Consider the following 21,915-nt stretch of genomic DNA (forward strand, 5'->3'; position numbering starts at 1 on the left):
CCGGCATGGGGCTCCAACCCACGAAATGCAAGATCATGACCTGAGCCGAAATCAAGAGTGGGAGCTGAAGTGACCCAGCCACCCGGGCGCCCCTCGTCAGCTTCCAGCATTTTAAATAAGGCCTCGTTGGGTGGTTGCTGATGCCAGGTGAGTTGCCATCGTCGTTCCCTTGAAAGTTGTGACCTTTCTGTCTGCCTGTAGACCACGTGTGGAAGTTACTTGGCTGTGATGTGTGGTTGTCTCCGGATTCATCGTGCAGGGCGCTTGCTGCGCCCCTAGATCTGTGGGCTGTGTCCTTCGTCAGTTCTGGGCGATGTTCTCATCAGGCACGTTCTTCCGCAGCTTCTCTCTCCCCCGGGACTCGAGATCTCTGCGTAGGACCGACGTATCCCACCCGAGGGGCTCCGACACTCTGAGGACTTGGTTTTATTTTGTGGTTTTCCTTTCCTTTTTAAAAAATTGTTTAGCATTTGTTTTGTTTTTTTTTAAATATTTTTATTTATTTCTAGGAGAGAGACAGAGAGACAGCGTGAGCAGGGGAGGGTCAGAGAAAGAGGGAGTCACAGACTCTGAAACAGGCTCCAGTCTCTGAGCTGGCAGTCAGCACAGAGCCCGACGCGGGGCTGGAACTCACGAGCTGTGAGATCATGGCCTGAGCCGAAGTCGGACGCTCAACCAACCGAGCCCCCAGGTGGCCCCGTTTTGCGGTTTCTGTTTTCCCCTTTGTGCTTCGGTTTGGCCAGTCCCGACGCGTCTTGGGTTTACGAGTCGTCTTTTCCGTTCTGCCCCGTGTGCTTTCAGGCTCTCCAGTCCAGTCTCCCCCGTATGCGTAGTTCCGGAGGCTCCACTTGAGTCTGTAGCTTGTTAAGTCTGCCGTCTCTTCACGGCTCGGCCCCGCCGTTCCTGTGCCAGGTCCACGGGTCCCCGCACGACGCTTCTCGTGGCTGCTTTTGTCCTCTCAGTTACAGGTTACATCTTCCTCCTCCGTGCGTCTCACAACTGTTGGTGCCCCCGGCGTCGCGTGAGCGGGATGGGGACGGGTGCCCTCAGTGTCCCGTGTGCGGGATGACCTTGCCCCTTCCCCTACTGGCTGGACGAGGGGGCCGGGCCACCCGTGAGGCTGGATTTCCACGTGGCATCTGCTCACACGTCTTGAACTTTGTTCACGTCTTGAGCTGCCTTGTTTGGGGGCGGAGTTGTGTAACGTTTGCTTCTGAGAGAGAGCGCACACGCGAGCAGGGACGGGGGAGAGCGTCCCAAGCAGGCTCCGCACGGTCGGTGCCGAGCCTGATGCGTGAGATCACGACCTGAGCCCAAACTGAGTCGGGCACTGAGCCGACTACGGCCCCAGACGCCCCCTGGGCTGCCTCGTTTCTGCTGTCGGCCCCGAGTTGTAGCAGGGGCTCTGATTTCCAGGCATGGGGAGACCTCGGATCTCACCGTGCCTCCCCACCCCCAACCCTGCATCAGCAGCCAAGCACTAAGCAAAACGCCACAGGGGAAGACCTGCCGGTTTTTGAGGCCCCCCCCCCAAGGTTCCGGGTCTTCGTGCCGTCCCCACGGGCATTGGCCCAGCCGGCTTCCCGTCGTCAGAGCACAGCCCGCCCAGCGAGCGCTTCGGGCCCCTCGGGCCCCTGCGCACCCGGCCGTGGCTCCTCCCCTGAGAACCTAGCTTCTCTCCATGGCATCCGCGCCCTTGTGATGCGTTTACAGTTAAATATCTTTTACATCTTTTTTTTAAGTTTGTGGTTTTCATAGTGGTCTGAGGCTCGCATACAGCATGCAGCAGCGCCGGCTTAGCCCTCAGGGTAGCGAACGCCTCCGTCACCACAGACCTGAGCGCGTGTGCGCGCGGTGAGAACACAGGTCCGCCCCACTAGCCCTCAGGTACACGGGACAGCGCTGTGGCCCCCAGGCTGTCCGTCGTGCCCCCAGAACGTGCAGACCTTATAACTGAAACCCACTCCCCGCGACTGGCACCTGTCCGTCTCCTCCACCCTGGCCGCCACCCTGCTCTCTGCTTCCGTGAGTTCAGATTCAGTCTTCGATTCCATGTGGGAGAAGCCATACGGCATCCATCTCTCCGGGCACCCAGTCATGCATGTGTTGCAAATGGCAGGGCTTTTCTTTAAAAAAAGAAAAAAAAAAAAAGGCTGATGGGGCGCCTGGGTGGCTCAGTCAGTTGGGCGTCCAACTTCGGCTCAGGCCATGATCTCACGGTTCGTGGGTTCGAGCCCCACGTCGGGCTCTGCACTGACAGCTCAGAGCCTAGAGCTGCTTCAGATTCTGTGTCTCCCCTTCTCTCTGCCCCTCCCCTGCTCGTGCTCTCTGTGTCTCAATAATGTTAAGATTTTTTTTTTTAAGGCGGCTGAATGATACACACTACATGTTTTCTTCATTCATCTGTGACATTTGGGTTCATGTCAATAGGACCGCACTGAACAGGGGAGTGCAGATGTTTGGGACATGGATGCCAGTTCCTTTGCACCCAGAGGTGGAATTGCTGCATTACATATATATATTTTTGTTGTTGTTGTTGTTGTTGTTGTTGTTGTTAGTTTTTAAAGTTTATTTATGGGGCACCTGGGTGGCTCAGTCGGTTGAGCATCCAACTTTAGCTCAGGTCACGATCTCATGGTTTGTGGGTTCCAGCCCTGCGTCGGGCTCTGTGCTGGCAGCTCAGAGCCTGGAGCTGCTTCAGATTCTGTGTCTCCCTCTCTCCCTGCCCCTCCCCTGCTCACGCTGTCTCTCTCTCAAAAATAAAATGTTTAAAAAATTATTTAAAAAAGTTTATTTTGAGAGATCCAGAGACAGCGTAAGCAGGGGAGGCAGAGAGAGAGAGAGAGAGAGAGAGAGAGAGAGAGGATCCCAAGCGGGCTCCACACTGGCAGCACAGAGTCTGATGAGGGACTTGAACCCATGAAACCGTGAGATCATGACCTGAGCCAAAACCAAGAGTCAGACGCTTAACCCAGCCACCCCTGCATTATGTGTTTCCATTTGAAATTCTTGGGGGCACCTCTAAGACTTTTCAGTGGCTGTACCTGTGTGTGATTCCTGTAGTGCATCTTGGGTTGTTTCTGTTTGTTTGTTTGTTTTTGAGAGAGAGTGCAAGCAGGGGAGGGGCAGAGAGAGAATCCCAAGCAGGCTCCGCACTGTCAGCACAGAGCCCGACATGGGGCTCAATCACATAAATTGAGATTGTGAGCTTAGCTGAAATCAAGTCAGACACTCAACCGACTGAGCCCCCCGAACGCCTCTGTCTTCTTTGTTTAACGAGTTTACAGTGTCTGCTGTGATGGTCTGTGTTCTACCCAGAAACCACTCTCTTACTGGCTTCCCCCCGTCTGTAGGGTCTGTGGTGCTGTCCCCTTTTCGGTCTTACCGCTTTTGTGTTTTTGCTCTTTAAAAAATACATTTTTTTTGCTGATGATTTCATCAAGGAACCAGCTAATAGTTTTGTATTTCATTTGTCTTCAGCTTCATTTTTGGTCTATTTTATTCCCCGTTTTGGGGGTCAGATTTGCTGTTAATTTTCTCTTGCTTAAGATGAAAAAACTTAGACCTCTGGTTTTAAACATTTTTTCTTTTCTAATATGTACCAAGTGTGCTTTAGCAGGATCCTGAAATTTTGGTGTATTATAATCATTCAGTTCAAAGTATTTAATTTACATATTTGTTTTTAGCCCATGTTTATGTAAAAGTGTGTATGTTTGATTCCACTGTCATCAGAGTTGGGTGTAGCATTCTCTAGATACTGATTAAAGTCTGTTCAAATATTAAAGATCCTTCTTGATTTTTGTTCTTAGATGTGTGTGACGGTGCCCATTTCCAACTAGGGTTCCAGATTTCTCATTTTCGTTCTGCCAACTCTCAACTGCATCTAATGGCCTTGTGGTGCCGAGACTCAGGGCAGCTCTTCCTGTGGGACTGACCCACTCGTCCCTGTGAGATGTCCTTCAGATGACTGGCACGCTCACCGCCTCAAGCCTGTCTGATACTGATGAGGGCACGGCTGGTGTTGGCCCCGGGCAACTTTTCCCATCTTTCAGCCTCACTTTCTCTCTCTTTGTAGTTAAAGTGAGACTCCTGCATCAGGAAGTAGGTTTTGGTGTCGCATCCAGTCTGACAGTCTTAATCTTTCAATCCAAGTGTTGAGATCTGCATACGTTTAGCGTAACTGATGTTTTGGTCTCCTGCATCTTGCTGTTCGTTTTTTTGGACTCTGTCCTTACTTTCATTTTTGAAGGACACAGATTTCTAGTTTGGTAGTTCTTTCTTCTAGCTGTTTTTAAGATTATTTTTCCTTTGGTTTTTTAGCAGTTTGCATATATATGGATTTTTATTTTTTTTTCAGTATGTGAACTGATGCCTTTATTTATTTTGGAAAATTCTTGGCTACCATGCTGTTCCCACTCTACCTTTTCTTGGGACCCCCCCCAACACGTGGGGCACAGCCCAGAGGGCAGAGCCAACGAGGTGTGGGGGGGGGTCGCTGCAGCCAGGGCTTCCTCAGAGGCCCCACTGCTGGACACCAGGGACATGGGGAGGGATGTCTGTGTCAGCAGCGACTCCAAATGCGGACAGAAGTCACCCCCCCAGTCTTACCGGGGAAGAGACGCTGCAGAGAGAAGAGCCACATCTTACAGCTGCCAGGGTCCCGTCCTGCACCCCCGACAGGAAGAAGCACACGGTCAGGGCGGTTTCGTTTCTTTCCTTTATTTAAAAAAATCGTCTGGGGGTCTGGTGTGAGGAGGGCACACCTTTCATGGCTTCGGGGAGGACAGTTTCCAGAAGGGATCACTAGGGAAGAAACACGCGGTGGGCGAGGTACTGGGGACTTCGGGAAGGGGCCCCGCCCTCACACAGAGGCGGGCGGGGCTTCGGTATGTACAGGGGGCGGGGCCACCGAGGCTGGCCCCGGGCACTGCCCGTGCAGGCAGATCGGGTCGGGGGCCGAGAGGGGCCCTTCCCTGGGCAGGCCTGGGCCTGGCAGAAAGCCAGCCTGCCGGACCTCGAGGGGGCTCAGGCCAGCGCGCTGGGGGCCGGGGCGGCCTAAGCATCCCCAGTGACTAGACCAGAACGCAAGGCCCCAACCAAATGCACTAGTGGTGCCCCCACGCACCGCCTCCTACCAGCGAAATGGGGACCCAAGATGCATTGCTATGTGCGGTTAACACAGACGTGAGACGGAATCCTGTTTGAATCCTGTGGTCAGGCAGTTGGTCAGGCAGCCCTGAGCTCCGGGAGTGGGGGGCTGCGTGCGGGACCCCGACGCCTAAGGGCGGGTCCGGGCCAGCCCTGCCCCCCCAAGTCCTGAGGGACCGTCCCACAGCCCCTGCCCGGCTCCCCCGAGCAGGAGTGAAGACCCTCTCCTGACGCCCAGAAACGTGGCAGGGGGCGCGGTATGGGGCGGGGGCGGCCTACTTGCGTCAGGCGGCTTCGGGGCCGGGCGGCCTAGGTGTAGAAGATAACCTCGGGGATCTGGCCGTCCTCCACGGACGTGCCGTTGTTGTTTCCCGCCGCGTAGCAGAAGGTGAAGCACGTCTTGGCCCCCGTCGTGGGCGACTCGTGGGTCACCTTGCGCAGGCCCTTGGTGCCGTAGTGGGAGTCTGGGCCCTGAGTGGGGATGGTGTCCCGGTGGTCAGGCACCCGGGGTCCCGGGGGGGGGAGGGGGTTTGGGGGACAGCAGGGCCCCTCCCCAGGGCGGCACCCACCCACACAGCGATGGCGCACCCTGTAGCTCCGGCCACTGGGGGCAGGTCCTGGACTGGTCGCGGCTGGGCTCACCTTGAGCGTGGCGCAGGCCGTGTAGTTGACGTTGGGCAGCATCTCCACCGGCTCCTTGAACATGACCCGGAAGGTGCTGGCGGAACCGTCACAGCTGAAGCCTGTGTCGTTCTGGCCCAGGACCGTGTTGCTGTCCGTGTGGATGATCTGCGGGGGCAGGAGCCGGCGCTGCTCACCAGGGGCCCCCACCCCCGCAGGGGGCGGCCTCGCAGGGAGTCGGGCTGGGACCTGCGCGGAGGGGCGGGGCGGGCACCTGGATGTTCACTTGGTAGTCGGTGGGCCCGTGGATGGAGCCGTACAGCCCAAAGCCAACCACGAAGATGCGCTTGTTGACCGAGAACCTGAGCCGTGGACACAGGGGGCGCTAAGCCACGGGCGCGTCCCGAGAGAGCAGGTGCAGGGGCGCCCCCCTCCCGCCGCGCCCCGCCCACCTGATGCGGTCGCTGGTGCCGCTGTAGCCCCAGCGGCTCTCCACCTGCTGGAAGCGGTTGATACTGCACTCCTTCCCGCGGAGGCAGCAGCGGGGCCGGTCGATGAAGTCGACCCGGGGCTTGGGGTTGACGGTGAAGTGCAGGAAGAGGCTGACCACCTCGCGGTCCACGAGGATGCCCGACTGCGCGGGCCCTGCGGGCACAGGGGGTGGGGGTGCGGCTGCGGTGGGGGCCCACCTGGCGGCCAGGAGCCTCCAAGGGCACCAGAGTGAAGATGCTGGGTGGGATGGGGTCTGATTCATGGCCTCCCCTGGCGACCCCACCCGCTAGGTTGCCCATGGAGCGCGTGGGGCCCCCTGCTGCCAGGGGGTGACTCCCCACACAGGCCCAAGCCAGAGGGAGGTCCAGGAAGTAGAAGCAGACCAGGAAGCCCCGGGCAGAGGGGGACAGGTGGGGCGGGGGGGCTCCCCAGACCCCGCCAGGGGCTCCCAGGATGGCGACGCATCCCCCCCCCCGCATCTCTACAGGAGTAAGGAGGATACAAGGGGGAGACAGACGTTAGCCAGGGAATTTTAATCTCCGCACAGAAAACGCATAAAGGTCTACAGGAGGCCGCGCCTGAGGCACACTTAGCGAGGGGGGGGGGGGGTTTCGTACTTAGGAGGTTTGTTCAGACTTCCCTCTGAGTCTTGTATTTTCACGGGGGACCTGAGAAGCAGGGTACTTCTCTAGAACATGCTGAGTGACGAGGGGCACCCCGCACAGAGACAGGGCGGAGGACCCGGCTCAACCCCAGGGGACACACACACCGTGTCCTTCCCCGTGATTTGGGCACAGCAGGGGCCGGGGCTGGGCTACCGCAGCCCGGGGGCCCCGCACAGTGGAGGGGTGGACACAGGAGGGGCCGCACAGTGGAGGGGTGGACACAGGAGGGGGCCCCGCCCAGGGGTGAGGGGGCAGGCTGGGGGCCTCCAGGGGAGGGCTGTGGGCACCCGCCTGGGTGGCAAGGGAGGGGTCTCAGGACGGGACAGGGCAGCCTGGCATCCTGGCCCCTGAGCCACATCTAGGGTCACCGGGACCCTCCTGACTGGGGTGCTTCTGGCCCCAGCAGCAGCCCCCTGTCGGTCCCCGAGTGGCCAGGCCACCACGGTCACCACTGTACTGCCAGAGCCCAGCCCGCGGGACGCATTAAGCGACGAACGAGCGATCCCGGAACAGAGCCTCACCCCGCCACAGACAGACCACTATGGCGGATAAACACGACGCAGGGGGCCCTGTCACATCCAAACTTGAGGTCAGAGAGGACTGATCTGCGGGGTAAATCTGTCCCGGGGAGCACAGGGAAGACACTCCTGCCAGCCCATCACGGAGCAGCCCGAGCGGGGCAGGGGCGCAGCGGCCCCAGGTCAGGCGCCGCAGCCGGAGCCGTGTCCACACGGGGCAGGAGGCACGGCCCGCGTCAGCCCCGGGCCCCTGGACCGAGCCCCCGCCCCGCCCCCAGCCTCCTCCCACCCCTCACGGGCTCGTCAAGGACGCTGATGCCAGAGCCTGGCCCCCCCGGGACCCACGCCCTCGGCAGCCTAGACACGCGCATGCGGACACGAGCCGCGGACGGAAGGGAACCCAGGTTGGGCAGCGTCCACGGGGCCTTCTGTCCTCCCACGGGGACACGCCCACGGGGCGGGTCACACCCGGGGGCCCCGGGGGTCAGGCTCCCGCCGAGCGGCCCCCGCGACCTGACCGTTACCTGCGGCGAACTCCTCGATGGTCATGAGCGGGAAGCGGATGAGCGCGAGCGCCTTGCCCAGCACCTTGCGCTTGTTGTCCGGCGTCACCTGCAGCTGCTGCCGCTGGCACTCCGCCTCCGCCCAGCGCACCACGGCGTTGAAGAGGCGCACCTCGCGGATGCCCAGCGTGTCCCGCTCCAGCACGGCCACCAGCGTGTCTGCGGGGAGGGGCTGCCTCAGTGCCGACGCCCCGCGACGCCAGCCGTCCCCCCCGCCCCCGGCCCGCGGCTCTCACCCAGGTCGATGTCCGTGAAGCCCTCGGCGGTGATGGCGTCCGCCGTGTTCTTATCGATGTTCTCCAGGCACAGGCTGGCGAGCTGTGGCTCATCGAAGAGCCGCGCCTGGAGGGAGGGAGCGAGTCAGCCCGGGCGGGAGGCTCGGGCCTGGCTGCCGCCCTGACTGGTATCCCAGTGTCAGGGGTGGGGGTGGGGGCCACAGACGGGACACACCCCTGGGGGTCAGGGGCTGTGCACTTCCCACCACGGGAGACTGTGCCATCCGGAACCTGTTCACGGTGTGGGGGAACCAGGAGCCCAGAAGATTCCGGCCCCTTCTGCTCAGCACAACCGCCTACAGCCTGGGGCCGGTGTGGCTGCAACTCTGAGCCCCACATTGCGCTCGGGCCCAGCGCCGGCCGGACCCGGCAACTCAGGGAGGGGTGCAGGGCCCACCAGGGAGACGGCGCCCCCCGCAGCCCCCTATCTGCCGCTGCCCGTCTGGGCCTGGCCAGCCCCACCCCAACCAGCGCTGCAGGCCTGAAAGGGACCTTCTCAAAGAATCTTAATAAGGATAAAGGCCTCCCCCCACACACACCTGGCCCCCCCGGGACAGGGACAAACGCAGGTGGAAATCTTTAGTCAAACAAGTGCCAGGCGCCCGGCCTCGAAGGAGACAGAAGGGCACCAGGTGGGTGGGGGTGGGGAGCAAAATTTAAAGGACCTCAAAATTCAGGGATCCACCCCCATGTCAGGTCCTCACCCTAGCCCCCCCCAACCTGCAGGCACCTGGTGCTCGCTGGCCTCGCCCCTCCCCCACACAGCTTCCTCCTGGTCCCAAGTCCCCGCACACCTCTGTCCCCACCGGGCCCCCAACCCTGCGCCTCCGCCCAGCCCACCCGCGCCCTCACCTGTCCCTGGCGCCCCCCCAAACTCTGCCGCCTCCCCCACCTGTACCCACGTCCTGGCCAGGCCCAGCGCCCTCCCCGCAGCACACCTGCGCTGAGCATCGGTGGCGCTGTAGTCTGGGGTTCCCACGGCCTGGCCCTGCCCCCCCGTCCTCACCCAGTCTCCCCACCCCTTCATCCTCACCTGGTCCCTGCCCTCCACGCCTCTGCCCAGCAAGCGCGTCCCCTCCGGCACCTGGCCCCGCCACCACCCCCCCCACACGCACCTGCGTCAGCAGCATGAACGCGTTGTCCGCCCGCAGGTTCTTCTTCAGGAACTCCACGCAGTGCGCCTCCAGCGCGGGCACCGCGTACTTCTTGGCGGTGTACAGCGTGGTCATGACCGTCTCGGGTCCGATCTGAACCTCATCCGAGTAGAGAAACCTGGAAGACAGGGCGCTTGCTCCCTCAGACCCGGCCGGCAGACCCCCGGCCCAGCTCCAGGGAACTTCCAGAGCCACCATCTTTGGCTCCGTGGCGGGAACGGGCACACCCGGACACCAGAACACGGGTGTGGGGACGTCCCCAGGCCAGGGCACCAAGGCCACCCGCATGGCATTCGCCCGGGGCTCTGAGAGCCCAACGCCTCCAGCCTGGATGGCAGGACCGTAAACCCCAGGATCAGACGCTCATGGCCACACCTGGAATGTGAAGTTCGGGTCAATTAAAAAAAAAAAAATGAGGTAGTGGAGATACCAGAGCCCTCGTGCAGAGCTGGTGGGGGTGCCGAATGCAGCAAACCCTTGCAGGGGTGTCCTCCCCTCCCACAGAATGTGCTGGAAGCCAGACGCAGCCCCACACAGCAGCAGCTGCCATCCTGTGGGGTCAGGGAGACCCTGGACCCGAGGAGACCAGGCAGGAGCGCCCAGGACCGAACCCCGATGTCAGCACTGCAGGGGAGGGGGGACACTGCCAGGCTGGTCCCAGGAGATGGCCGAGCCTGTCACACCCCACCTACGGCAGTGTGACAGTGTCCAGCACTTGGGGGCCGCTCAGCAATACTGATCAAAGCCCAGGGGGCAGAGGGACCGAGGGGGACCCGGCGCCGGGAGATTACAGCCGGGACCCTGCCTCTCACCAGACTTCCATCTAAACCCGCCCCGTCTGTGTGTTTTCATGGCTTCTCTTTCTTCATCACAATGAAATACTACACGGGGGCGCCTGGCTGGCTCAGTCGGAAGCACATGCAAATCTTGATCTTGGGTGGGGCTGTGAGTTCGAGCCCCATGTGGGGCGTAGAGATTAAATAAATTTTAAAACATACATTAATCAAAGCATCCTAAGCATTTTTACACATACATCTCAGTGGCATCAAGCACACTCCCCGTCGTGCAGCTGCCCCCACCGTCCGTCTCCAGAACCTTCCATCTCCCCAGACTGAGACCCTGTCCCCATGAGGCAGGGACTCCCTGCCCCCCGCCCCACCCCCGGCTGCCACCGTCTACTCTCTGTCTCTGTGGACGAGATGCCTCTGGGGACCCCTGTGAGTGGACGTGTCCTATGTCTGCTTTCGTCACCGCGCAGTGCCCGCTGGGTCCATCCACGCTGTGGCGGCTGGCAGGACGTCCCTCCTTCCTGAGGCCGGATCGCATCGCGGCGTGCGGACGGGCGCGCTATGTCACATGCCAGCCGACACCGAGCGCGTGCCCACCTTTCTGGGCGCCGCTGCTGTGGCCACGGGTGCCGGCCCCTATTTGAAGCCCTGCTGCTGGCCACTCGCAGGGACATCTGGGGTCCGGGAGCGAGACGGCCGGGGCGCGGGGACTACGTTCAAACCTCTCCGGGGGCCTCCAGACCGCTTTCCGCCAGGCGTCACTTTCCCACGGGCCACGCACGAGGGCCCCGATTTCTTCACTTCCTCATGAATTCTTATCATTTTCCTTTGGCTTTTCTGGGTTTGGTTTTTTGGTATTAGTTGCCCTGGCGCGTACAAAGTGACGTCTTGTGATTTTGTCACCCGCTTTTGTAAATAAAGTTTTACTGGCACACAGCCCCACCTGGGGCTGTCAAATAGGCTGTGGCTGCTTTCACAGTAACGGCGGCGGCGTGAGCAGTGGAGACGGGCGTCCGGCCCCCGCGGGCGATCTGCCGGCCCGGCCGTGGCCACCGAGAAGCTCCCCAGAGACACACAGCCACGAGACTGTTCCCAAAAGCATGGTCATCGGGGAGACGCTGGCAGCACACAGGACCAGCCGCATCAGCGCCCAGGATTAAGGGGCGTCCGCAGACAATCGACCGGAATGAAATCCTGCCCGTCAGTGGCGGGGAGAAGGGTGGCGGCCCCGGGAGGCAGGGCGGGTGCAGGGATGCCAGCTGGAGGCACAGCGAGGACTCACGGGGCTTCGGACATGGTGGGTGGGAGGCGGCTCCAATCTGTCCTTTACAGTTCTGGAACTTTCTTTTCTTTCTCTCCCCCCCCTTCCTCTCTTTTTCTTTTGTGAACCTGTGTTATCTTCGTATATAACAGACAGAAAACAAACCGTGCATTTACAAAGATGTTTTAACTGTTTGGGGTGATCTGTAAAGTCGGTCGCCGTGACCGTGATTCACAGCCAGCACTTCCGGAAGTAAGACAGCTGTGCTCAGCTGAGCAAGGAGAACAGCCTGGAAGCCGGGGAGAGCCCGCGGCCAGACCTCGGGGCGGGGCGGGGGGTGTCACGTGTGACCTCTGCTCCGAGCGGACCGTGTCCCGCCAGCCGCCTGCGGCCCCCACGCTGGGCCTTCACCGCGTTTATCTCAAGTACTTGAGAGATTCTGAGGCTCAAAGCAGGAAAATCGAGAGGTGGAGTTTAACACCCTCACTAAGTCTTACTTCTTCCAAAGCTCCTGTTGACCCCGAAGGATGAAAATGGGGCGTCAACGCCCTGCCTGCAGCGTGGCCGGGACTCAACACGTGACGCCCGGGAGGGAACCAGACACCAAGGCCACGCGGGGTGTGAGTCCACGTGCATGAACCTCCAGAAGAGGCTCCTCCGTGGCCGGGCAGGGACTCCGGGGGGCGGGGGAGGGACAGGCCTGCTCTTCAGAGCGAGGGGCTGGAGTCGGGCAGCGATGAGGGGCGCACAGGCCCGTGAACGCTCTGCGAGCCCCAGAGATCACACTACGAACGGGCGAACTGTACGGTGTGCAGATTACATCTCAATCAAAAATCTACAAAAATGAAAACGGGGCAGGGCCCCAGAGCGCACCCTGTACCTGAGAGGCAATTCTGGAAATCTTCAGGGGTTCCGGTGGCCCTGTCCCGGGGGGGGGGCGGGGGCTCTTTACCTTCTTCCCAAACTCCGTCTGTACTTTGTAAAACATCAGCCTTGTCCGTCCCACCCCACAGCGTGAAAGATCCGGAAAGTCTTACTTGAGCAGGGCCAGGAAGGCAGCCGGCTCCACGTCGGGCAGCTCGATCTCGGTGGATGTGGTGGCCATCCCCCCGTTGAACATGGCGTCGAAGACAGCGCTGCCCACGGCCAGCACGAACCTGGCGTGTCAGAGAAGACGGCGGTTACCCTCCGCGCGGCCGCCTGCTCCCGCCACTGGGGGGGGGGGGCCCAGGAGACGCTGCGGAGCAACCCTGCCCAGCACCCCACAGACGCCAGCCCGGAACGTGCGGTGGCGGACGCCCCTGGAAGGCAGGCGCTCTGGAGCAAGGCGTTCACCCGCTCCAGGGCAGCACTGGGCGGACGAGTGACGTCACCCGCCCCGGGCCGGGCAGCCCCCGCGCCTGCCGGGCAGAAGCACCGCTCCCCCAGCCCCTCCCTCCCTCCCCCGCCATCGGCCGTCTCGGGGGCCCTCGCTGGGGTCACAGTGCGGCTCCAGGCTGGATCCCACGCGGGGACCAGACCCGAGCCAGCCCGGCGGGAGCCACGTCCGCCCGGAAAGGCGCAACGGGACCGCTGGGGACAGTGCCTGCAGGCGGGACTGGTCCCCATGAGGTCACGCGGGGGCGGGACTGGTCCCCTGAGGTCACGCGGGGGCCCGCACCCCATGCCGGTGTGTCTGCAAGAGGGGGATTTGGACCCAGCCCAGGGAGACGCCCGGCGAGGACAGAGGGAGAGACTGGAGGGGGCGCCTGGAGCCCGGGGAGCTGGAGGCGGGGAGGCCCCGACGTGAACGCGGCGCTGCTGACACCGTGACCTCAGACACCTGGCCCCGGAGCGGGGGCAGGGGACTCCGTGTGGCTCTGCTGGCCCATCTGAGCCGTGGGCTCGGCCGCACCGGGCGGCACCCGTCCCCACGCTGAGGCGCCCCCGCGTCGGGTCCCCAGAAAAGGTGCCTTCCCAGAAGCACCTCCGTCTCCTGCTGGAAAACGACCCAAACACAGAAGAGGCTGCTGACTGTGCCTGGTGTGTCAAGGCCGAGCCCCGACGCCGGGCGGGCGGGCACGGACCTCACACACCGGGCGACAGCGCCCGGGTCAGGGGGCAGGAGGGACGCCCGAGCGCGGGGAGGGACGGTGAGGGCACAGAACTGAGCGCAGACGGGCCCCGACTTAGCGGGCCAGCGCCTCCCAGGAGGGCGGGCAGCCAGAGTCCGTGAAGATGCTACTAAGTGACTGGATGGGCCCACGCGGAAGGGACAGGCCACCCCCTTCAGCACGGCAGGTGCGCCGGGCAGTGCCCTCCAAACACGACTCCGATCACCAGCTGACCAACACAGGAAGTGTGAGGAACCCCCAAATGCTCGCGGATGACCCCACTCGTAAGCAAGCCACGGGTCCACGGAGGAACACCGGGAAGTGAGGAAAGATCTTAGCGGGAATGAAGACAACACGACAGGCCGGCACGAGGCTCACGGCTCGAAGGACACGTCGCGCATCTACGAACAAGGGCCCAGGGACCCGCGAGGCGAGCTTCTGTGTCAGGAGCCCAGAAAACCTGGGAAACCACACCCGAGAAGGGGCAGTCAAGGTGGGAGCAGACCCCCGTGAAGTCGGGCACGGGGCGGGGGGTGCAGAGAAACCACTGGAAACAGGAGATGAGAAGCACCGAAATCAGGAGCGAGGGCGCGAACGTGGCTCAGGACCCTAAGGAAGGCGACCTCCCCCCGCAGAGCGCGGTCCCAGACGGCTCCACGGGGGACCCGTGCCGACCACGCCGCAAGTGACACCGACCGTGGGCAGGGTCTCCCAGAAAACGGAGAACGAGCCCAGAGACCCCGCGGCGACCCCCGAACACGGCGAGGGGCCGACGGCATGGCCGCGTTGGAAAACAGCCTGGCACTTTCTGAAAATGTCACGAGTCACCCCAGAATTCCAACAGCCCACTCGGAGGTGTTCATCCAGGACCAGAGGACCCGTATGGCCACGCACAGACCTGCGCACACGATCCGTGCTCGTGAGGACCGGGGGCAGGGCCACACGCCCGCCGGCCGGTATAGGGACGGACGGAGTGGCGTCCGTACAGCTGAATTCAGCAAGGGCCTGAATTACCAATACAGATAAATGAGCTGTAGCTGACCTTGAACAACACGGGCTCGAGTGTGTGGACGCCACTCACCCGCAGATGTTTTTCAGTGAAGGCGGCACCGGACTGCAAACGTCCGTCCTCCTCCCTATGATTTCCCTAATCACAAAGGACCCCGCATGCGATACAGACCGTGGGCTAAATACGTGGTGTTCAGGTGGGGCGGGGACCGACAGCCAGCGGGCAGGGGGGACCCCGGGGGTGGTGGCCATCAGGGCACAAGCTCGCACCTCTTCCGCGCAGCCAGACTGGAGCAGCAGCGCCCGCGCCCACAGCTCAGGACACCCATCGGCAGGCAGGGAACAGAGAGAGCTTCAGAGACGCCGTCCACACGGTGCAAAGGTGGCTGCCTGGCACCTGGCATGGGGCAAGTCCCTGCGGCCAGCAATGCAGCAAGAAAAGCATTAAGCGGCAGAAATCAGAGGGAGAGAAATAATCTGCCCACGACAGGATTTCCAAATTTGGAAATTCTAGGACTGCGCCGCCCAATGCGGTACTCCTGGCCACGCAGGGCTATTTAAGTCCAGATTAAAGTTAAAGATTCGGGGGGCGCCTGGGTGGCTTAGTCGGTTAAGCGTCCGACTTTCGCTTAGGCCATGATCTCGCGGTTCGTGGGTTCGAGCCCCGCGTCGGGCTCTGCGCTGACTGCCAGCTCGGAGCCTGGAGCCTGTTTCAGTCTGTGACTCCCTTTCTCTCTGACCCTCCCCTGCTCATGCTGTCTCCCTCTCTCTCTCGTAGAAATAAATAAAACACTTAAAAAAAAAAAAAAAGATACATTTAAAAAAATAAAGTTAAAGATTCGGGGCGCCAGGGCAGCTCAGTCGGTCGAGCACCTGTTGATTTCGGCTCAGGTCACAATCCCAAGGTCGTGGGATGGAGCCTTGTGTTGAGTTTCCTTCTAAGTATGGAGCCTGCTTAGGACTCTCTCTCTGGCTCTCTCTCTCTTTGGCTCTGCCCGTCTCCCTGGCTCCCGTGCTCTCTCTCTCACTCTAGAATAAATTAAATGCAAAACATATTCTTTTCATTAAAGATTCAACTCTCGGGGCGCCTGGGTGGCTTAGTCGGTTAAGCGTCCGACTTTCGCTTAGGTCATGATCTCGCGGTTCGTGGGTTCGAGCCCCACGTCGGGCTCTGTGCTGACTGCCAGCTCAGAGCCTGGAGCCTATTTCAGAGTCAGTGACTCCCTCTCTCTCTGACCCTCCCTTGCTCACGCTGTCTCTCTCTCTCTCTCCTAGAAATAAATAAAATATTAAAAATAAATAAAGATTCAACTCTCAGTTGCAACAGCCATATTTCAAATCCTTAACAGCCCGTGTAGCTACTATTGCACAGCCTGAATCTAGAACATCGTCACAGAGAAGTCTATCGGACAGCACCAGGCCACAGGCTCCACGGAACAAGTATTCACGAACAAGGGTTCAGACAGGAATCATTGCATCAGGGGCACCTGGGTGGCTCAGTTGGTTGAGCGTCCGACTTCGGCTCAGGTCATGGGTTCGAGCCCCGCACTGGAGTCAGCAGCACAGAGCCTGCTTCGGATCCTCTGTGCTCACCTCTCTGACCCTCCCCCCACTCGTACTCTCTCAAAAATAAAACATTAAAAAATTCAAATCAGATAAAAATAAATATGCAAACACCATATAACTTCCCAGCGAGAACCAGTTGGAAAAATATAATGAACATTATTCACGGGGCACCGGGGCAGCTCAGTCAGTTAAGCGTCTGACTCTTGGTTTCGGCTCAGGTCATGATCTCACAGTTTGTGAGTTCAAGCCCCGCATCGGGCTCCATGCTGACTTGCAGAGCCTGCTTGGGATTCTCTCTCCCTCTCTCTGCCCCTCCCCTGCTCGCTGTGTATGTCTCTCTCTCAAAAATAAGAAAACTTAAAAACATTTTTTAAAAGATTATTCGCAACAGAGGAAAAAAAAACAGGAGTAAGAGTAAGCAAAAATGTGCAAGAAAACGATACGAAGAACAGTACAAAACTATCCTGTGAACATAAAAAATGCCCTGAACAAATGGAGGGAGACTATGCTCCCGCACGCGCTCTGTGGCTGGGCTGTCCGTTCTCCTCGGCCTGGTGTCACTGGGGGACCAGCCCCCCAGTAAGTTCCTTGAGCGCTTGCCTGACAGACGGACTCTAAGGATCACAAGGATGCCTCGGGGCCGGCGCCTGGCTCACCACTTGCTTTTACAAATAAAGTTTTATTGGAACACACCCACGATCGTTCGCTTCCATGCCGCGGCGGCCAGGACGGGACTGAGGAAGTGGGGCAGACGGTGCGGCCGCAGGAGTGTTCGCCGTCTGGCCGTTTGCCTAAGTCTGTGCTGGCGGGCGTCCCGCAGGGAAAGGGGTGCCACCATGTTTCGATGACAGTGATGGAAGGGGGGGAGGGACGGGTGGGTGACGGGCACCGGAAGGGTCAAGGGTGAGACCGGCTGGAAAAGCCTCGGCAGAGAAGGAAACTGGGAACGAGAGCCTGGGCCGGTCGCTGGGAGCCGCGTGGCCGTGCAGAGAACACGGTCGCTGAAACGCGGCCCCGAGAGCCTGTTCCGCTGCGAGGCTTCCCTGTGGGGCCGCGTTCCTGTGACTGAACCGGGGGGCGCCGGGGGGGGGGGGGGGCTCAGGGCGGCCAAGCGGCCGACCTCGGCTCAGGTCCTGACCTCCTGACCTCACGGTTCGTGAGACCGAGCCCCACGTCGGGCTCCGTGCTGGCAGCCTGCTTCAGACTCGGGGTCTCCCCCCCCAAAAAAAGAAATAACATGTTAAAAAAGACCACAAAGAACATCTGGGGCCCTGGCTTCGTGGGCCCACCCGGCTTCTACAAGAGTCTCCCAACCGGAGGAGATTCGGGGTCTCCTCGGAGCAACCCCAGCAGGAGAAGACGCACGTGGCGGGGGCGGCCCGGGGCCGGGGCCTCACTGAGCACCTGTCCGCCAGGCCCGCCCCTGGGCCTTGGCCGCAGCGGAGGACAGAAGCCGACAGCGGCCGGGACCGAGATTAGAAGGAAAGAGTTACAGGAAACGCAGCGCAGGGTGAGAGCTGAGCGGAGCCCCCGGACGACGGGCCGGGCGGCCTGTGCCCATCGCAGGGCCCGACCGAGGCGCCTTCCTCGAAGTTCGTGCGAGCCCCTCCCCCACTCTGCTTTGTGCCCTGAACCGCAGACGTGGTCCCCACGCCACCAGCTGGGGCGCTCGCATCGCCTCTCTGCCCCAGGACACCCCCCAGGGCCCCACGAGGCACATGGTCACCTCCTCAGGCTCTGCTAGGCTGTGACAGGTCTTCGTGACCTTGAGACCCTCCAGGATGTGTGGCCAGGTGTCCTGCGGGGTGTCCCCGCTCTGGGTTTGTGGGGTGTTTTCCTGCGATCGGTCTGGTCTCCCGGGGCCGATCTAAGCAGGTACCACACGCTGGGCAAGTCCAAACAGCACGCTTTCCCCCTCTCTCCGTCCTGGAGGCCGGGAGCCCGGGTCACGGTGTGACCTCCTCCGGAGGCTCCCGGGGAGGGTCGTTCCTGTCCCTCCCAGCTCCGGGGGCCGCGGGCGTCCCGTGGCCTCGTCTCCCCCCGCAGTGCCTGCCCGTGGTCATCCGGTGGCTTCTCCTCTGGGTCTGTTATGAAGACACTGGTCACTGGGTTGAGAGCCCACCCACATGACCCAGGACGTGCTCATCCCCAGACCACTAACTTCATCACCCCGGCAAGAAGGTCACGCCCACAGGTACCACCCACTAGGGCGTGGACACACCTGCCTGGTGGCCACCGTTCACCCCACGGCCCTGGAGCGTGGTTTGGGGGAAGAGCACCTGCAGGCGAGGGGCCCTCCTGGTCCCCGCAGCCACTCGACGCCTCTCCGAAGGTGACCTTGACCCCTGGCTAAGGAGGCGTCTGCCAGGTTTCGCAGCGGTCAGGTTACCTCCATCCGCTTTCCGCTCAGGTCTTTACAAGCAAGGGGAGCCCCAGGAGCAGCGTGGCAGCGGCCAGGGGTGTGGGGGGCGGGGGCGCACACTAGGATTCTCCCATACCGACCGCCTCTCCGGCTCCTGGCAGATTCAACCACGGCTTCCTGCCTGCGCGGCCGCCCGCATGTTTCCAAGCTCTGGGTTACATCCCACACCTAACTCAAGTTCACCCCCGACCATGGTCATAGGGACTCGCTGGGGCCACTGAGTCAATCCTCCCAGAGGCCCCGGGATGGAGGCATCTGAGTGGTCAGTCCCAGTTCACGGGTGGGGAAACTGAGGCACAGGAAGCACAGTGCCACCCCTGGGCGGCACCCACCTACTGCTGCAGGGAAAACCTCACCAACGTGCGGAACAACCCAAAGGCAGAATCTTCTATCAGTGAAGTCCATACCGCAGGCACCACTGCCAGGGCACCGGGGCAGGGGAAGCGCCATCGGCCTGACCCACCCCCTCTGGGCACCAGGCACACACGGCCAGGGGTCTGCGGGGCCCAGGGGACGACCCACACCTGCAGGGACCGGCGTGGGCAGCCTGGGGGCCTGGACTTGCGTGGCCACTGGCGCCGGAAGCCACAGGTCCCATGGGCGGCCAGGCATGGGGGCAAAGGTCAGCGTGTAGGCATGCGCCCCCCATGCCCAGACCCCACGCTCAGGGTGGCTCCCTGCAGCCCGTCCTCGGCACCACCCCACCTCCCCCATCCACACGGCACCCCCTAGGCCACCCATCGCCCCCATCCCCCCCATCGCCCGGCCCCTGAGAGCCGCAGACCCCAGGCCCACACGGCCTCTGGCCAGCTCTCCACCAAGGGCATCAGGCCTCCACGTGCGTCTCTGCCACGCCTGCCCTTCCCTAGGATGCGGCAGCCAGGTTCCGGGGGACCACAGCCGCGGTGCCCCCGTCCCCCGCCGCACCACGGGGAGGCACCTCCCCCAAGGGAAGCTGAGCCCTCTGCCTCCCTTTCTACCGTCCCCACCAAGCACCTGAGGCTCCAACTCCAGCCAGTCCACCCTTCAGGGCAGTCACTCAGTGTCCCCAGCCCCTGCTGTGGCTCCCGGGTGCCCAGCTCGTCTGGTCTCCAGACCGGCCCTCCCCGCGCCCTCGGTGCCCCTGCTCAGGGTACGGGTTTGGTCACCGCCCCCAGAGCACTGCGTCTCCCACCTGCTCTCAGAAGTCCCACCAGCTGGCCGTGCTTTACCACCATTTCCTACCAGACCCCTTGCTCCTGGCCACGGCCACGGCCACTGGCTGCCCTCCTACTTCTCCTGAGCCCCCGGGGGCCACGCCCTTCACCCCCACTTCTCCTGGGGGTCCCCACGCTCACCTGCCTCAGCCCTACTTCACCAGCAACGGACAGTCACGCTCAATCGAGGACAGGCGCGGAGGCCACTGGGGCCTGGGGGCATCTGGCTCCCCTCAAGCAGAAACCTGAGCCCCCCCCACAACCTCCCTGTGGGGCTTCCATCCACATCCAACTGACCCCGTCCCCAGAGGGCTCGGGTCAGGCAGGCAGGGGCTGGTGCAGCCTCACCTGACTTATTCTGTTCCCCGAAGGTGGTGAGGGAGGGGAGCGTCATTTCAGACCAGGCCTGGCTGACCAGTATCCGGGAGCACGATGGCGTCAGGGAGGCCTGGGGGGGGGGCTGCCGGCCGGGGGCGGGGGCTCATGGCAGCACACAGACCAGCCCCTACTCCACCTTGGGTGGGGGTGAGGCCCATGTCAGAGACGCCGGAGAGAGCTGCACGCGCACAGGGGAGGGAGGAGCCATGGGAGGTTCTGGGGACCCAACCATAGGCCTGGAACATTCTGCAGACAGGAATCTAGATCCAGTTGTACATAAATAACCAAGAAAAAGCCGGGAAGAAAAATCTCAAAGGCACAGGTTAAATCAAGGCCACAGGCCAGAAAAGTAGCAAGGACGACTCACAGCCAGCTGGGGAGCACTCCAGGCCAGCGGCAAGAAACCCCCCAGTCCCCTTCCTCCAATGTAGCCCCCCCCCCCTCCCCGCAGCGAGCTCCCCAGGTCCCTGGAGGGCAACGGGCAGCAGAGGCAGGGAGGCCGGCAAAGAACAGGGAGTCTGACGTCAGCTCCGCCCTGCCCGGGGCCTGGGGCTGAGCCCTGGGGACGGGCAGAAGCACAGGACCTGGGTCCCTTTTCCAGAGAGGCCGGGGCACTGGGGCGTCCCTGAGGGGGTTATGTGGTTTCGGGGCTCCCGGGGTCAGGAGGCAGGAGTCTGCTGGGGGCCTGGGGGTCGCCACAGGGGAAGGACGGGCCGTTTGGTGCAGGAGGTCCCCGGGGCAGGGAGGTGGGGCCCAGTGGTGGAGGAGGCTGGGGGAGGGGCCGTGCCTGGGGACCCCTGGGTGGCAGGTCTGGCACCCTAAAGCTGGGAGTCTCTGCCGGGGGCGGAGCGTGGGAGGCGCCGGGCAGGCTGTAGCTGGCACAAGGGGGCTGAAGGGCAGGTGGGGGCCTGGCAGGGTCAAGGGCTCCGACAAAGTGGGCCCCGGGGGGCCCGGGGCCGGGGGGGCGCGGGCGGCGGCCCACCTGTGCGCGGGGATGCGCTGCGCGCCGAGCCCCTTGCCCACCAGGAAGTGGACGTCGCAGAGCACCTCGTTGTTGAAGAGGAAGGCGAAGCGCTCCTTCAGCGTGGGCTTGGTGGCCTGCCAGTTGTAGACGGGCTCGCGCAGCAGCGCCGCCGCCCCCGGCTCCTCGGCCGCCCGCTCCCCGCCCGCCGCGGCCTGCGCGCCCGGCCCCGGCCCCGGCCCCGGCCCCGGCCCCGGGCCCGGAGCGGGGGGCGGCCCGGGGGCGGCGGGGGCCGGGGCGGCGGCGGCGGCGGCGGCGGCGGCGGCGGCGGCGGCCGCGTTGCCGGGGGCGGGGGCGGCGTTGGCGCTGGGCCCGGGGCCGCCCCCCGCGCCCGGGCCGACCCCCGGCGGGCACGACGCGCGCCCGCCGCTCCCACCCGCCGCCATCTTGTCGGTGAGGCGGCCGCGGGGCGGGGCGGGCGGGAGGAGGGTGGGGAGCCGGGAGGGGAGGGGAGGGGAGGGGAGGGAGCGGAGGGAGGGGAGGGGAGGGCGGGGCGAGTGGAGGAGGGAGGGGAATGGAGGGGGAGGCGGGGAGACGGGAGGGGAGGGGAGGGGAGGGGAGGGGAGGGGGGGGGGAGGCGGGGAGACGGGAGGGGAGGGGAGGGGGCGGGGCGAGGGAGAGCGGGCATGGGGGGCGGGAGCGGAGGAAGAAAGAACTGTTCGGGGTCAGGTGCCCGACAGGCGGTGCCGGCTGGACCGGGCCCCCAAACTGCTAAGGCCGCCCATAGTGTCGGAGGGCCCGGACGC

General features: G+C 62.6%; 1 protein-coding gene across 2 annotated transcripts; it reads right to left on the reverse strand.

Annotated features, from left to right (window-relative positions):
• Positions 1-4,699: 4,699 nt before the first annotated feature.
• BTBD2 (BTB domain containing 2) lies at positions 4,700-21,558 on the reverse strand. 2 transcript variants are annotated; one of them, XM_039248120.1, is made up of 10 exons: positions 21,131-21,555; positions 12,523-12,642; positions 9,398-9,554; positions 8,244-8,349; positions 7,969-8,166; positions 6,222-6,414; positions 6,044-6,131; positions 5,791-5,937; positions 5,428-5,619; positions 4,700-5,257 (listed from the first exon to the last, which is right to left on the reverse strand). In XM_039248120.1, exons 1-9 carry the CDS (start codon positions 21,553-21,555, stop codon positions 5,458-5,460), a joined length of 1,596 nt encoding a protein of 531 aa, XP_039104051.1. In that variant the 3' UTR covers positions 4,700-5,257; positions 5,428-5,457. The 2 variants fall into 2 exon arrangements, with proteins under 2 accessions (XP_039104051.1, XP_039104052.1); XM_039248121.1 differs by having other exon boundaries at positions 4,700-5,619; positions 21,131-21,558.
• Positions 21,559-21,915: the final 357 nt, after the last annotated feature.

The sequence above is a fragment of the Hyaena hyaena genome, unplaced genomic scaffold (assembly GCF_003009895.1).
Source record: "Hyaena hyaena isolate Hyena2069 unplaced genomic scaffold, ASM300989v1 scaffold_302, whole genome shotgun sequence".
NCBI lineage: Eukaryota > Metazoa > Chordata > Mammalia > Carnivora > Hyaenidae > Hyaena > Hyaena hyaena.